This window comes from Poromitra crassiceps (assembly GCF_964638095.1).
Source record: "Poromitra crassiceps genome assembly, chromosome: 7".
Lineage (NCBI taxonomy): Eukaryota > Metazoa > Chordata > Actinopteri > Beryciformes > Melamphaidae > Poromitra > Poromitra crassiceps.
Genome location: NC_139628.1, coordinates 3161387 through 3176452, shown reverse-complemented (window position 1 = coordinate 3176452; position 15066 = coordinate 3161387). Strand labels below are relative to the sequence as shown.

At 42.6% G+C, this 15066-nt stretch overlaps 1 protein-coding gene across 1 annotated transcript in view; it reads right to left on the bottom strand.

Annotated features, from left to right (window-relative positions):
* Nucleotides 1–15066, bottom strand: part of LOC310780064 (polymeric immunoglobulin receptor-like) — a 193441-nt gene that overhangs the window by 91273 nt on the left and 87102 nt on the right. The window contains exons 2-4 of the mRNA XM_083640605.1: nucleotides 9040–9378; nucleotides 8370–8657; nucleotides 6734–7090 (exon numbers count right to left, since the gene is read on the bottom strand). Coding sequence (XP_083496731.1) covers nucleotides 6734–7090; nucleotides 8370–8657; nucleotides 9040–9378 — 984 coding nt within the window. The remainder of the gene's footprint in view (nucleotides 1–6733; nucleotides 7091–8369; nucleotides 8658–9039; nucleotides 9379–15066) is intronic.

Genomic DNA, 15066 nt, shown 5'->3' with positions numbered 1-15066 from the left:
GGAAGAAAAGACAAGAAAACACTGTGCAATGTCCATAAGCAGTCACAGGGCTTATGAGACACGACAAAAACAGATACAAAACTGTGGTTTACAATACTTAAGCTCACATATTCCAGAATGCAAGATAACAAAAGGATACAAAGTGTCCTATAGAAAAATAGAACATATTCATTACAAACCTATCCAAGCTTCCATATTCCAGAATGCAAGATAACAAACAAAAGGACACAAAGTGTCCTATAGAAAAATAGAACATATTCATTACAAACCTATACAAACAGCTTATTTGTTATTCTTTCGCAGGCATTAATAAATTGAGCTATATCAAAGACACTCTTATTAAAGAAAAATTCAAGTCTAGGCACATCCTTTGTAGTGATGGCCTTAAACGCCACTCACGTGACGCTTCTTGAGCAGTGTTGGGCAAGTTACTCTGGAAAAGTAATTAGTTGCCGATTACTGATTACTCCTTAAAAAAGTAATAAAAGTTACTTTACTGATTACTTTTTCAAAAAGTAACTAGGTACGTTACTAGTTACTTTTTTTTACCCCAAATACCTTACACTTAAGTTGTTACATGTCTAGCATGTCACTGTATTCATTTTTTTTCGCTTTGGTATTATATAGGCAATGTTAAAAAAAACGCCAAAGGCATTTTACTTGGAAATTCGGTTAGAAAGAACAGGAAGTGGTGTGTTAAGACTGGCTAGCTTCACACTGGAAAAGACATGAAATGACAGTCAGACAGATAGATAACGTGAGTGGTTGCTGTTACTGTCGGAGACGAGTGGTAATAAAACAACAGCCTCAATGCAAACGTTTCAAGCTTCGTTGCTGAAAGAAAAGTCATGATGATCTGTCAACATTCCCTGGGCCGTCTGACTAGGTCAGAAGACTTTGACGAGAAGGTTAGGAAGTAACAAAGTGTACAACACTTACCCAAAGTGTATCTGTTAATCCAGTTAACTGTTACACCCAAGTCTACCTCACCCAGCGTCACCTTCAATTTAACCTCCATCCCCGCATATTCTCTCTCGAGGTAGCCAGCAAACGTCTTTCTCTGTGTGGCAGCTTGATATTGTTCTTTGTGACTATTTTCTCTATGATGCATCGATATGAGGGCGAGTCAACAGTGCAAATAGGTAGCATCTGCCAAGCTGCTCGCACATAGTTTACAAAGGACAATAATGGTCCAGCTTTTGAACGCATATTTCTCTTGCTCGTCTCCTTCTTCTGACTCCATCATGACTCCATCATGCTTCGGTTTGTTTTGAAAGCCGGCGTGCACGATCTGAGGCTGTCGCGCGCACATACACGTCATAGATGACGTATATGTGTGCGCGACAGGTCCACCTGAGTCCGTGAGGATCAAATGTTTTCTTTTCTTCTTTTACATAGAAAACACTGCATTCTGGCAGGCAATGATGTAACGCAGTAACGCATGCGTTACTTGGATTAGTAACTGTAATCTAATTACTGTTTTGGAAATTGTAACGCCTTATATTACTTAGTTACTAAAAAAGTAACTAATTACAGTAACTCGTTACTGCCCAACACTGAGGTAACGTGCATCTGCAGACTTTATCGAGGGACCATGACAACACTAACTAAAGCATCTCCAGTAAACACAGTAATGTAATGTACAGTAAACACTATCTTTGAACTTAATGCAAAATTAAAATATGAAATTCACCCCTGGTGTCATTGTCTGCCACCCCTTGATTCTACTTGCTTTGACTGTTCAAATGAGATGTAAACCATCAAAATTGGATAAGGGGTTCCAGAGATCTCACTGCGCAAAACACACCGGACAATTCTGACCGAAAATAGTATGGGAAGGGGGGTATGACCGAACACAACAGAAGGGTTAAACAAATCCTTTCAGTGCAAATGCATTATAAAAACAAAAAATAAGATGTGTTTAGAAAACGAAATAACACAAATGTATTATTATTATTACTACTACTACTACACCCGGTGCGCACACTGAATAGGCCTATTATACTATAGACTATTATACTTACTTTTCTGTCACATCGTCATTATTAAGCCGGCTTATGACTGCATAGTATCTTAATTACTCAAAATATAAGGCGACTAAAATTGGGCAACCATATTTTTATTCAGGCTACCAAAAGCTGTTGCCAGGTTGCCCCTCCGGCAACCACTTTTAAAAGTTAACGTCGAGCCCTGTGTGCGCTTCGCCCATGTATATTTGCGCAGTTGCAATTCTAATTAAGCTTCAGATAGTCGAGCGAGGCACCGTAGCCATTCCTGGGCAGAGCGCGCGCGATGGGGGGAAGTAGTAGTAGTAGTTTTTGGCACAATGTAAAATCCACTTCTTTTCACCTGACAGGGGAAGCTTCACCGGTAGGACATAGCACGTGGGAGGTTCACGCTATTCCTCCGAACAGGCGCCGCTAACGACCAGAGGAGGCACCACATCAGCGACCAGGATATTGCATGTTTTGGTGAAGGGGGTTCCTATATGAAGGAAACCCCCAGGGGGCATGGAGAAACATGCAAACTCCACACAGAAAGGCCCTTTTGACGACCCCACCTGGGCGGTGGGCGCTCGAGGACATGTGGACGGGCACACATTCCTTCAGCGTTCACAGCGTCCCAGGTGGGAATCGAACGCAGGACCTTCTAGCTGTGAGGCGACAGCGCTTACCACTGCGCCACTATGCCCCCCCTCCAGGCTTATAAGACTCTTTATATGAGGATTTTTCAAAAACATCTAAGGAAATGAAATGTGGGCAGTCACTGTTGAGCTCTATTGGCGCCGACTAGCTAATTGTTAGTCCCGCCCGCCCGGCACTCAATGGATGTCAGACCAGATGCAGTCAACTCAGTGGAGTGGGCGGAGTCAAAGGTCTGGACCAGGTAAAGGGCTCTCTGTTACTATGCTTTGTTGGCAAAGCTGAACTTTGGATGAACTTTTGCTCCACCACCTGCGAGGGGGCAAAGCCGACTGGAGGAGAGGAGACTCCTATTTAATCAAAATGCTATTCACCAAAGTTTTTCTATATATCCTGTGTGCACTGAAGTCACAATGTTATAACCATATGTCACGTGAAACATGGATTGTATTAAATCGTTGAAATGCATTGTGTTGACTGAGGGATGTGAACACGCGTCTATGGACTTCCAAGTGGAAAATGTAATCTCAATATGAATGGATTTTAATTGTATGCTGAAATAGTCTGTGTTAGATGCACAAAGTTTGAAATGACAATTGTATTAATGCATTGTTGTGTGCTGAAGTAAGCCTGTTACATAACATGTTTTCAGATGAGAGTGGCAAGAGAGTGTCATTGAGTTCAAGACCATAGGAGGTGTCCAAGTTGATGGATGTTTTCAGATAAGGATGGTTCAGTGTTAGAGTATCATTGAGTTCAAGACACCTAAGGGAGGTGGCCCAGTTGATGGGCAGGGCCAATATTAGGAGAGGGATCATGTAGCATCCAATCAGAATTGAAGTCATTGAGTCAGCAAAAACATAGACACACCCTCAACGACAATGACATAAAAGAACTGGACCTCAGAGCCTTGGTGCTCTCCTGCATAGGCAGGGAGCCAGACGGGAGACCGTCACTTAGATGCTCTCGAATCCACCAGGGATAGAGCATAGATGCTGTAGGCAGGTCTCATTAGATTAAGAGAAGTTCTGGAAATAGGGAAAAAGAAGCACTGTCCGAGTGCCTGTGCAGGAAATCCCCCGTTAATACACGGTTGGAGCACAAAGACCAGATATAGACTCCACAAGGGAGAGAGAGGTGTTAGGCAGGCCATTAGATTAAGAAATAAGTTCGGAATTAGGGTAAAAGAAGCACTGTCCGAGTGCCTGTGCAGGAAATCCCCCGTTAATACACGGTTGGAGCACAAAGACTAGATATAGACTCCACAAGGGAGAGAGAGGTGTTAGGCAGGCCATTAGATTAAGAAATAAGTTCGGAATTAGGGTAAAAGAAGCACTGTCCGAGTGCCTGTGCAGGAAATCCCCCGTTAATACACGGTTGGAGCACAAAGACCAGATATAGACTCCACAAGGGAGAGAGAGGAGACCACCAGAGCCACATTAGATGGGAACAAGATACATATCAGAGATACACCAGGTTTCATTTAGACAGGTTGGCCATCTCAGATAAGAAATCTTTTAAAGACAAAGGGTGATAATGTACAAGAGAATGATCTAAACAACAATGACATGTATATTGGACAACATGTACTGAACAATGATTTTAATTGCTTTGTAAAACTTACCAGAAACTTATATATAAAACCTATAAAATCCAAGGACTTTTTTATTTATTTATTTTTCTTCTTCAAAACATCATTGAGAAGGGTCCACACATCCAATAAGGTAAGAGGCATGATTTTGGGTTCAGATAATTAGCCTCCTCCATGCATGTAGAAATGACAGAATGATCACGGGCTTCAGCCCGTTTCACACGAGAAAATATGTACTGGGTGATTCTACTATATAGGTTAGTCAATTCTTTCACCCTGGAGGGAAAAAGTGCCGTAAGGCCACCTGTATCGGTAGACTGCCCACCCGATGTTCGGGGAGGAGGGGGTAGAGGTCCTAGATTAAGACCCGGAGGTGGACAAAGGATTAACGTGTTGTTACTCATCGGGGAACTTACGTGTCTGCCTTTTTACTCTGGGTATTTATAGTCGTATGGGATAGCCTCTATTAGGAAGAGATCCGCTGGTTATCACGGTCTCTCACCTCCGTGATTTGGGAGTGCTCCGATGACGCTATTCTAACTCTCAGGGGAGGGGTCATAGGTCAGAGGTTGCTCGCAAATCATTTCAGCTTACAACACCTTTGTGTCAAAAAGGTACAAAAGGCGATACAAAAGTTAAAAGCAGAACTTGTGAAATAAATAAATCAAACTTCTCCTTCACAATGTTGCTAAGCAACGATGCATGGCATTCAAGAGTCAAGTGTTTTCATGTCAATGCTGGGCTAACAAGAATGCTGTGTGAATCACTAGCCCTGGGCTAAGAGTTAGCCATGGGTTAAACATCTGAAGGAACAAGGTTTAAGCTAACCCTGGGCCAACCGTTAGGCCTATAGGCTAAGAATGTGCTGTGTAAAGCCCTACACTATTTGCTGCCCAACAGAACTGTAGGCAAACCCAGATCCTGTGTGGTGCTTGCTGTGTGTGTGTGTTTGGTCTCTGTTGGTTCAGACAGGGGATCACGTGTTTCATCAGCAGGAGGTGGTGTGAGTTTCTGCCGATGTCCATGTCTGCGCTTCAGAAGAACAGCAGCAATCACACAGGCAGCCAGTAGTACAGCCACTCCCACTACAACATGTCTGGCCCTGTCAGTGGCAGGTGCAGGACCTGAAAAGCAGAAAACAGATGTGTCAGGTAAATAATGACGAGCCAGGAGAAAACTCCATTTCCTCATCATCAAACTCATCAGTGGCTGTGAATAGTCAGGTGGGTCAAAATTCACCTCGCAATTTTGTGCTGTTTATTGGCGTGGCTCTTGGTGTGTAAAAGCCTTAAGTCAGCAGGTGGAAGATTTACAGAACCAGATCCAACAGCAGGATTTGAAGCTAGAGCTCACAGAGGAGAGTCTGCAGAGTGTAGTGCTACGGTGTCAGAACGCACGTACACAGAGCCACGTTATGGTGAGTAGATATGGAGAACTGAGATGTCAGATGTCATAGGCAGCGCTATTAACAGGCAATTGTCATATGGAGGGGAGGAAATGTAGGCTAGTTGCAGAATACTGTGAGAGGAAGAGAGAGGATCTCCATGGGCTTTTGTACCAAAATTCATCATATTATAATAAACACTATCAAATCACATTATCATCACTGTTGAAGCAGTTACCCCAGATTCCAATGCAATATTCCATAGTAGCCTATATGTGCAGTTGCTTCAATCAACTTCATCAGTTATCATTCATGTCAGTTTAGTTGAGTTGGGGAGGTTTCCCATATCTGCAATCAAGATTTTTTTTTTTTTTAGAAAACCCACAAATCAAGTCACTATAAAGGCTCAACTTTAAACACCTGTTGGATCAGTGGTTGGATAAGTCATTTGGTGATAGCCTATCAATTGATGTTTGATGTTAAATTAGGCTATTGAAGCCGTGGGTCTCCTGCGCGAGGCGCAGCTGAGGCACTGAGCTTCCAGTTCAAAGCTCACCTGATCCAGAGCAGAGGGGTTATCTGTTACATGCTGAAAATATGGACTTGTTAACAGTGCATTGGAATGCATCAGGAACTTCACAGTGAGACAGAATTCTGTGTGTTATGGAGTGGAGAAAAGTGTTGGGCAAAACAAAACAAATAGATGTAGGAGTCTCTTTCAGCCACTCCACAGAGGGAGGTGATCTCAGAACAGGACCAGTACAACAACAACAGTTTAAATGGTGAATGAACCCAAAGAGGATTCTGGAGCACATGATTCACTGGAAAAATATTTTAATAAGGTGCAGTGACTAACGTTTCAAGGCACACAGCATCTTCATCAGAGTCTAACAGTAGTGACAAGATTACAAGTGGTTTAAACACACTGTGAATCCAAAGCCTCTTCACTCTGAAGAAGACACTGTGCTGTGGAAACATCAGTGAGTGTGTTGATCTGCACCAAATAAAGACTTTTTAAGCTTTATTATTATTTATTATGGTCCATCTTATATTTCAGTGCAGAGCCTCTTCAGACCTGGTCACCAACCTGCAGCCAAACTGATCACCTCAACTCACCTGGTTCTTCAACGGTGAGGTTGATGATGCAGTTGGGCTCAGTGTTAGCATTGGCTCTCTTACGGCGTTTGCCATTGCTTGTAACATGGCACTCATATGTCCCAGAGTCGTTTCTGTTCAGGTTCTTCAGGACTACAGACAGGTCGCCGTTCTTCATCTCTCTGTCCAGCAGCTCCACCCGGCCAGCAAAAGACGGACTCTGGTGGGTCAGGTCTGACTGTTGGTGTCGGTAAAGGAAGACATATTCTGGTGGCTTCAGGTCTTGTCTGGTCCACTGCAACATGCTGGGGACATCGTTGGGACCCCGACACTCCAGAGTGACATTCTCTCCTGGGAGCGCCGTTACATTTTGCTGACCTAAAGTTCAATGATACAAAAACACAGAGGAGAAAAGTCAACAACATAATTCTTCAAACATCAGAAAGGCCTCTACTGTTCCAAAAACATTTATACAACTCTTTATTTAGTATAGTGTTAATAATGTCATCACTCAGTCAGCAATAGGGGTGGGAATCGTGGAGTAACTCACGATACGATATGGTCACGATACTTGGCCCTTGATAACGATATTATCACGATACAGCGATTCTGCGATAATCGATATATTGGAAGAAATTTAACCTACGATACATCACGATATCTGTGTAACTGAAGAGAAAAAAATACCCCTAAAAGGCAAGAAGCAGGTATTACGTATTTATTAGCAGAATTGACATGAACTATCTCAGAGTTCACTCCCTCACTCATACCATTTTCGATACCACGGAGGAAAAGTTACACATTAAGTCTTTTTATTATTATTAAAACAAGAAAACTAAAAAGTAGATATTAATGATCAAACATTTCCATTCATGTAGCCTACAGTATTTATGTTTTTGTTTCAACTACAAACATAAATAAAAGTCAACTTGAAACTATGTTTCAACTACCACACACAGCATAATATTTAAGCCTGTTTATTAAAAAAAATAAAAATAAAATAAAAATAAACATATCGATACTTGGTGCCAGTGTATCGATAACGTATCGCAAGTGGAAATATCGCGATACCGTGAGTATCGATATTTTGTCCCACCCCTGGTCAGCAATATTCAGATAAAGTCATGTTTCAAGATATGAAATACTCTACTTTGAATAATAATTTATGTCTGATGGTTTTTCACCACAAAAAAGTTATTTTGTTAAAATCCTTAAGATGACTTCCCCTCCTCCCTCATTTAAAAATCTGAAGCAACCAATCAGGGTGATCTAGAACCTAACTAGCCAATCACAGCATACAACACAGGCTTTCAACATATTCTCACTCCCAACTCATGACAAAGTGACAGCAAGAAGGGTTCCTGACAGTATATGATGAGTTAGGAGTGAGAATGTGTTGGGGCTTTAACTGCTGAATACTGGACAGGGATTGGCTGCTTGTTGAAAACAGCCTTTTCAGTGAGATCAGAGAAACTTTCCACGTTCAGCAGATGATTGTGAAAACAGTCTTTAGTGTGAAACTCTGCACAGACATCATTCTGCACAGTGAAGCTCAAACATCTAACTGAAGGAACAAGAAGAAAGAAAATGATTTTTGACTTTAGGGGGTCTTTAAGAACACTTGAAATGTATTTGGTAGGACAGCATTCATACTTACGGATCACATGAATCTCATATTTCTTGCGGTGGAGTTTGTAGTTGAACTCCACAGAATAAACTCCACGATCATTTATAGCCAAATCATTGATAACCAAACGTCCAGTCGATGTATTCAGGTGTGTGCGGTTTTTAAACTGTGCATAGTCCTCCACAGGTCCTATACTCTGGATCCATTCTGCCACCATGTTGTTTCCATGTCTCCACAGGATGCTGGTTATGGGTTTAGGAACAGCCGAAGTGTCTGGCGCCAAGTCAAGTTTTCCTCCCAAGTCCAGGGTTAGGATTTCTTTTTGGGTTACAAGGAGAGAACAATTTATCAGTCAAGTTGAAAGTGAGTTTACACTTTTCCAGCCTTTTCTGTGATGGGTGAAACCCATAAATAAATCCAATCCAATCCAATACATGTCTGCTAAAGTAACAGCTAATGATGAGGATTTGAAAATGTAGCCTAACATTAACCAATGCTGAAGAGCCGATTTGACTCTCACTATAAATGTCACTATTATAACTATTATAGAGTATAAGAATATTGCTTTCCTCTCTGAAAAGACTCTGCCAGTGAACTGTGTCTCTGTCAGGGTAGTCTGAGGCATTTCCCTCCTGCAAAGATCTTCTTGGATTGACTAACAGCTCTGCAGCCAACCTGCCTCCTGATCATCTGAACTCACCTGGTGGTTCTTTAACTGTGAGGGTGATGGTGCAGATCTTCCTGCGTACTGCACCGTGTGTTTCAACATAAGCCTCATATGTTCCAGAGTCGTCTCTATTCACGTTCTTCAGAACTACAGACAGGTTTCCGTTTTTCATCTCTCTGTCCAGCAGCTCCACCCGGCCAGCAAAAGATGGATTCTGGGGGAACGGATCTGACTGTTCGTCTCGGTAAAGGAAGACATGTGGTGGCGTCAGGTCCAGTTTGGTCCACTCCAACACAATGATGGGGACATTGCTGACATCCCAACACTCCAGAGTGACATGCTCTCCTCGGTGCACTGTCAGCTGCTGCAGGCCTAAAGTACGATATGAGGGGGAGAATAATCCATGGGTTTTATTTCAACAAAGTTATCACATTGCAGAAAAATTAAAAAGACTCTAGTCCTCCTGGTTCTAGTTATAGTCTATTGAGGTGTTTTGTTTTGCAGCTTAAAAACAGTCACAGCAGACAACACTAACTTCACCACTACAGTTGCCATTTCCTTGTAGTGAGACAAACTTCACCTCATTCAGATTCAGATTCAGATTCAGATTAATTTATTTAAAGAATGGGACATTGCACATTAATGAACAGTACAGCCGTACAGTAAATATGCCAGGTTATAGCCCAAGGGCTAGTTTCCACCTGTAGTCCCATGGCAGGTTGATGTAATCTTGAAAAGAAAAAAATTAATAGTACAAAAAATTAATAGTACAAAAGGTTAGTAAAACATAAGGTGAGTAAAACACACAGAGCATGCAGCAAAACATGACAGACAATATGTTAAAAATGATCACATTGCTGGTTTGATCTGAGCCATAGTTTCAACTGGCCTTTAAAGGTGGCGAGACTAGGGCATTCTCTAATAGAGGGAGTAGGGATGCAGCGGTTTCCGGTTTGAAGGTATACCGCGGTTTGAAAAAGTCACGGTATCAAAACCACTAAATTTTGCCGTCATACCTTCCACACGGTATCAACTGTTTCCCTGAGAAAAAGTGCCCAGTCCCTTGCAGAGACAGAGTGCAGTTACGCAGCCCCTCCCCCCTGCTGCATGTGTGTGTAGAGCAATCAGTCCCTCCCCCCTGCTGCATGTGTGTGTGGAGCTAGTAGCTGGCAGGCCGCAGCTGCGTCATCATCAGGAGTCATCATTAAGTTGTGGCGTGCCGCGTGACAATGGCTGCCAGAGGTGAAGAACCAAGCGAACTTTTCCCCCCGTCAAAAAAGACGAAATCGGCAGTGTGGGACTATTTTGGGTATGAGAAAAACACGGATGGCCAGGAAGAGGGACTGCCAACATGCAAGACATGCAGGCGACGAGTGGCTGCACGAGGAGGCAACACATCAAACATGATAGCGCACCTGAGAGAACACCACCCGTCCTCATTTACAAAATTCAAGGTACGTTAACGTTGTCTTGCTTCATCATACATCATATCGGACATAACGCTAAACCATTTCCACCGGCAGGTTTGAGGAGTAGCTAACATTAACGTCAGATAAACACTCATGATGACTCATCATAGGCTATCGTTAACATGGCTAATTAGCATCAGCTGACTAACGTAACGTTACTTCTTGACTGAGTGATCACGTCTTGTGTAGGCCAGGCTGGCCAGCGCCTCGTTATCAAAAACATATTGCACCGAAGAGAAGTAACGTTCAATAATGTAGAAACTAAGACTCCTCCAACCTGCCAGTGAATTGAGGCACAAACAGTGTGTGTGTGTGTGTGTGAGAGAGAGAGAGAGAGAGAGAGGGGGAAAAGACAAGCGCTCAGCAGCACAGGGGCAGAGAGGCTAATGTGTGAGACAGAGGGAGAGGGGTGTGTGTGAGTGGGGGTGTGCGCCATCAACATTGAAACAATCATGTGTGTGTCCCATTTTTACAAAAGATAAGCATCTATTTGATATGTGTTTTAGTTTTACATAAAATTAGATTAAATAAATCGTCATTTATGATAAGTAAGAACAGTACTGTTATATATCCAAGCACACATTCGCAACAGTTAACTGTCATTACAGATGTAGGTTACATTAACATGTATTTTTTCTTTTTTTAGGCTACCAGTAGTACTGGCACCAGCGGAGGGGTATCAACAGCTGCAGACCAGCCAACAATTAAAAATGCATTTGAGAAACAAATGGCATATGAACCAAAATCCAAACAAGCCAAAGAATTGAATGATGCTGTTGCATACTTCATTGCGAAAGATATGATGCCCTTTCAAGCTGTAGAGAAACCCGGCTTTCTGAAACTGATGAGGAAGGCAGTGCCGCATTACAAAGTGCCATCCAGAACGTACTTCATAGATACTGCAATCCCCAAGATGTACAACAACGTCAGGGCTCATGTGCAGAAGCAAGTGGCAGAAGGGGTGTGGTTTTCTGCAACTACTGATCTGTGGACCAGCAGCGGGGGCCGTGGACAACCATACATCAGCTTCACAGTGCATTTCCTCTCTCCAGATTGGGAATTGAAATCCTTCTGCCTCTCAACAGATGTTTTCCCAGAGGACCACACAGCTAGCAACATCTTAGAATGTTTTGAGAGCATGCTCCAGGAGTGGAGCATCAGAATGGAAGCTTTGTCAGGCATCACAACAGACAACGCGAGCAACATGAGAAAAGCCTTTGAAGGCTTACCCTGTGTGTGGCTTGGCTGTTTCGGCCACAACCTAAATCTAGCAATATCCAAAGTGCTCAAAATTCCAAGAGTTGAATCAGCTGTACGAGCTTGCAGGCACCTTGTACAGGGATTCTCTCGCAGCTGGAAAAAAAAGCGAGACTTGCTGAAGAAGCAGAAACTCCTGGATGCTGAAAGTGAACCAAAATCACTCCTGCATGATGTGGTGACGAGATGGGGGTCCACCTTCACAATGATTGAAAGATTTCTGCAACTGCAGCAGGCTTGTTCTGCAGTGCTTGCAGCAGATCGAAGCTCATGGCATCTAATGCCAAAAGACAGCGATGTGCACACTTTGGAGAAGGTCTGCCAACTTCTGGGGCCTCTAAATGACTTCACAGATGCACTGGGTTCTGAAACAAAGGCCACACTCTCATCTTTGAAGCCTGTTCTGGAGCACATCACTGGCATCCTGGACGAGGAGGAGGAAGATGATGCCCTGACAAAACAAATGAAAAAGGCCATGAGGGATGATCTGCAACCCCGTTACTCCACTGAGAAAGCCAAGATGGCCGTTGACATCGCCTGCTTCATTGATCCCCGTTACAAGGACAGCTTTTCTCAAAACAAGGATGACACCATCAAATCCACTGTAGAGGAAGCAGTGAAACTGGCAGAAACCACACCACTGCCACCTGCCACACCTCCACCTGAAGAATTACCTGCCGCTGCTGCTGATCAAGAGCAAGGAAGCAGCACTTCAGCCACCACTGCCCCTTCCGCTGCTACAAAGAAGAAAGAGAAATCTCTGTCTGGCTTGCTGAAAAAAGTAATGTCTGCAAAACAGCAAAGAAGAGAAGATGATCACACCCCAGAAGAAAGAGTGGCCATGGAGGTACAACTGTACTTGTCTCTGCCCCCCATATCCACTGATGCTGACCCACTGGCATGGTGGAAGGCTCATGTTCAGGAGTTGCCGCTCCTTGGCAACGTGGGGAGAAAGTTTCTCTGCATCCCAGCCACAAGTGTGCCCTCTGAGAGGGTGTTCAGTTCCAGTGGACACATCCTCTCTCCTCACCGCAACAGACTGCTCTCAGAAAATGTGAACATGCTCACATTCCTCCATCATAACCTGGAGTGAAAAGTTAGAAAATGGGCAGATCGCATATCGCATTTTTTTTTTTAGAAAAGATGAAGACATGTTAACACATTGAGTGCCAGCCATGTTTTCAACCTGTAGGTAAGTTGTGCCAGGGGTGTTTTTGACGATTCTGGCTCATTTTACAACAGCCGAGGATTATTTTCTGTTAAGAATTCATGAACACCAATCATCTAAAAATAACTAATAGAATGTGTGCTTTCTCTGTCTAAAAGAGTTAGTTTGCAGAGTTAGTAGTTATGTAGATATTAGCCGTTGAGTACAGCATGGTTTCAGCGTCTGGAAATTTATTCAGAGATAAATGGCTTTTTGTGAAACAGTCACTTTAACCATTCATTTTTGGCATCAGTAAGACCGTCAGACATTCTAAACAATAGTTTTGAACAGTAATTTCCTCCATAACAACAGGAAACACCCCTCTCATTCAAACTCCTCCCTCCGTGTGTCTTCTCCTCCTTCCTCCTGGCTTTACAGCGGGCGTGTCAGAAGCGCGTTGCTGCTGCCTGCCTGCCTGTCTGCGTGCCTGCCTGCCTGCTTGCCTGCGTGCGGACGCTCCTTGTGCGAGTCAAGATGGGCCGGGGAATGCGTGGGCGATGGGCAGATGTTGATTCTGGCCTTTCTGAGGTGTTTCAAAGTGTGTTTCACCTATAATCTATTTTGCAAATCGCTCTCCGCTCTCTGTGTGCGGCTGCCTGCGCGGCCGCTCTCGGGCAAGAAGACAAGTGTGGAATGGATTACTGTAAAATCGCCTCGCCATTTCCTTGAATGGCTTGCTCCCCGCGGCAGTTTTTTCTTTGATTTCGGTCGTCTGGGGGAGCACTGTCAACACTTAGTGGGTCGGTAAAATAGATTATAGACATTCTCTTGCTCCAATAGTGATCTCGAAGATGTAAAAGTTGTTGATTGATGTCCCACCGTCAAAAAAAAAAAATGTTTATGTAAGACGAGTAAACTCGGCTCTGGCACTCAAGCGTTGGATTATGTAAGACGAATTATCTCGGCTATGGCACTTAACGTGTTAAGCTGCAGGTTTAGACTCACTTAAGATACTGCATTTATTTTATTTTATTATATTTATTTTGTTTACATGAAAATAAGTCGATATGTTGTGATTTCTGAAGTGGTTGGGCTGCAGGTTTCACAGAGAGACTGCATTTATTTTTATTTTTTAGAAAGGTTGAAGACAAAGATGTTAAGCTGCAGGTTTAGGCTCACTAAGACTAAGGCTGCATTTCTTTCAATTTTGTTTACATGTAAAGAAGTCTACATTTATTTTCTGATTTCTGAAGTTGTTGGGCTGCAAGTTTCACAGAGACTTAGATTTATTTTTTATAAAAGTTGTTGGGCTGCAGGTTTAGGCTCACTTAAGACTAAGAGGCTGCATTCATTTCAATTTTGTTTACATGTAAAGAAGTCTATATTTATGTTCTGATTTCTGAAGTTGTTGGGCTGCAAGTTTCACAGAGACTTAGATTTATTTTTTTATAAAAGTTGTTGGGCTGCAGGTTTAGGCTCACTTAAGACTAAGAGGCTGCATTCATTTCAATTCTGTTTACATGTAAATAAGTCTACATTTATGTTCTGAAGTTGTTGGGCTGCAAGTTTCACAGAGACTTAGATTTATTTTTATTTTTGATAAAAGTAGAAGACAAAAGTTGTTGGGCTGCAGGTTTAGGCTCACTTAAGACTAAGAGAGGAGACTGCATTTATTTTAGTTTGTTTACTAAAGTCTATACATTTTTATTTTTTAGCAGGTTTAGAGTAGACTCACTTAAGAGACCATTTATTTTAACTTTTTTCAAGTGAAAATAAGTATTTTATACTGTTAACTATACAGTGTTTACTGATGTCCCAAATTAATGTTCTATTTTATTTTAAAATAAAAGACATTTTGTTCATGGTAAAAAATTGTATGTTTTTTTTGTGCCATATTTGACAAGAATACATAAAGGTCCGTGATACCGTGATACCGTGAAACCGTGGTAATTTTCTCCAAGGTTATCATACCGTCAAAAAATCATACCGCTGCATCTCTAAGAGGGAGGTAGATTATTCCAGAGGGTGCTTCCCATGAAGGATAAGGTCTTCTGACTAAAGCAAGTTTTTCTAAATGGGACCTCACAGACCTTTTTCGTGATGGCCCGAGTGACACGAGTCGAGTTGGCGGTCGAACGATATTTAATGAAGTCAGCAAGAGGAGGCGGCGCCAGTCCATGTAGAACT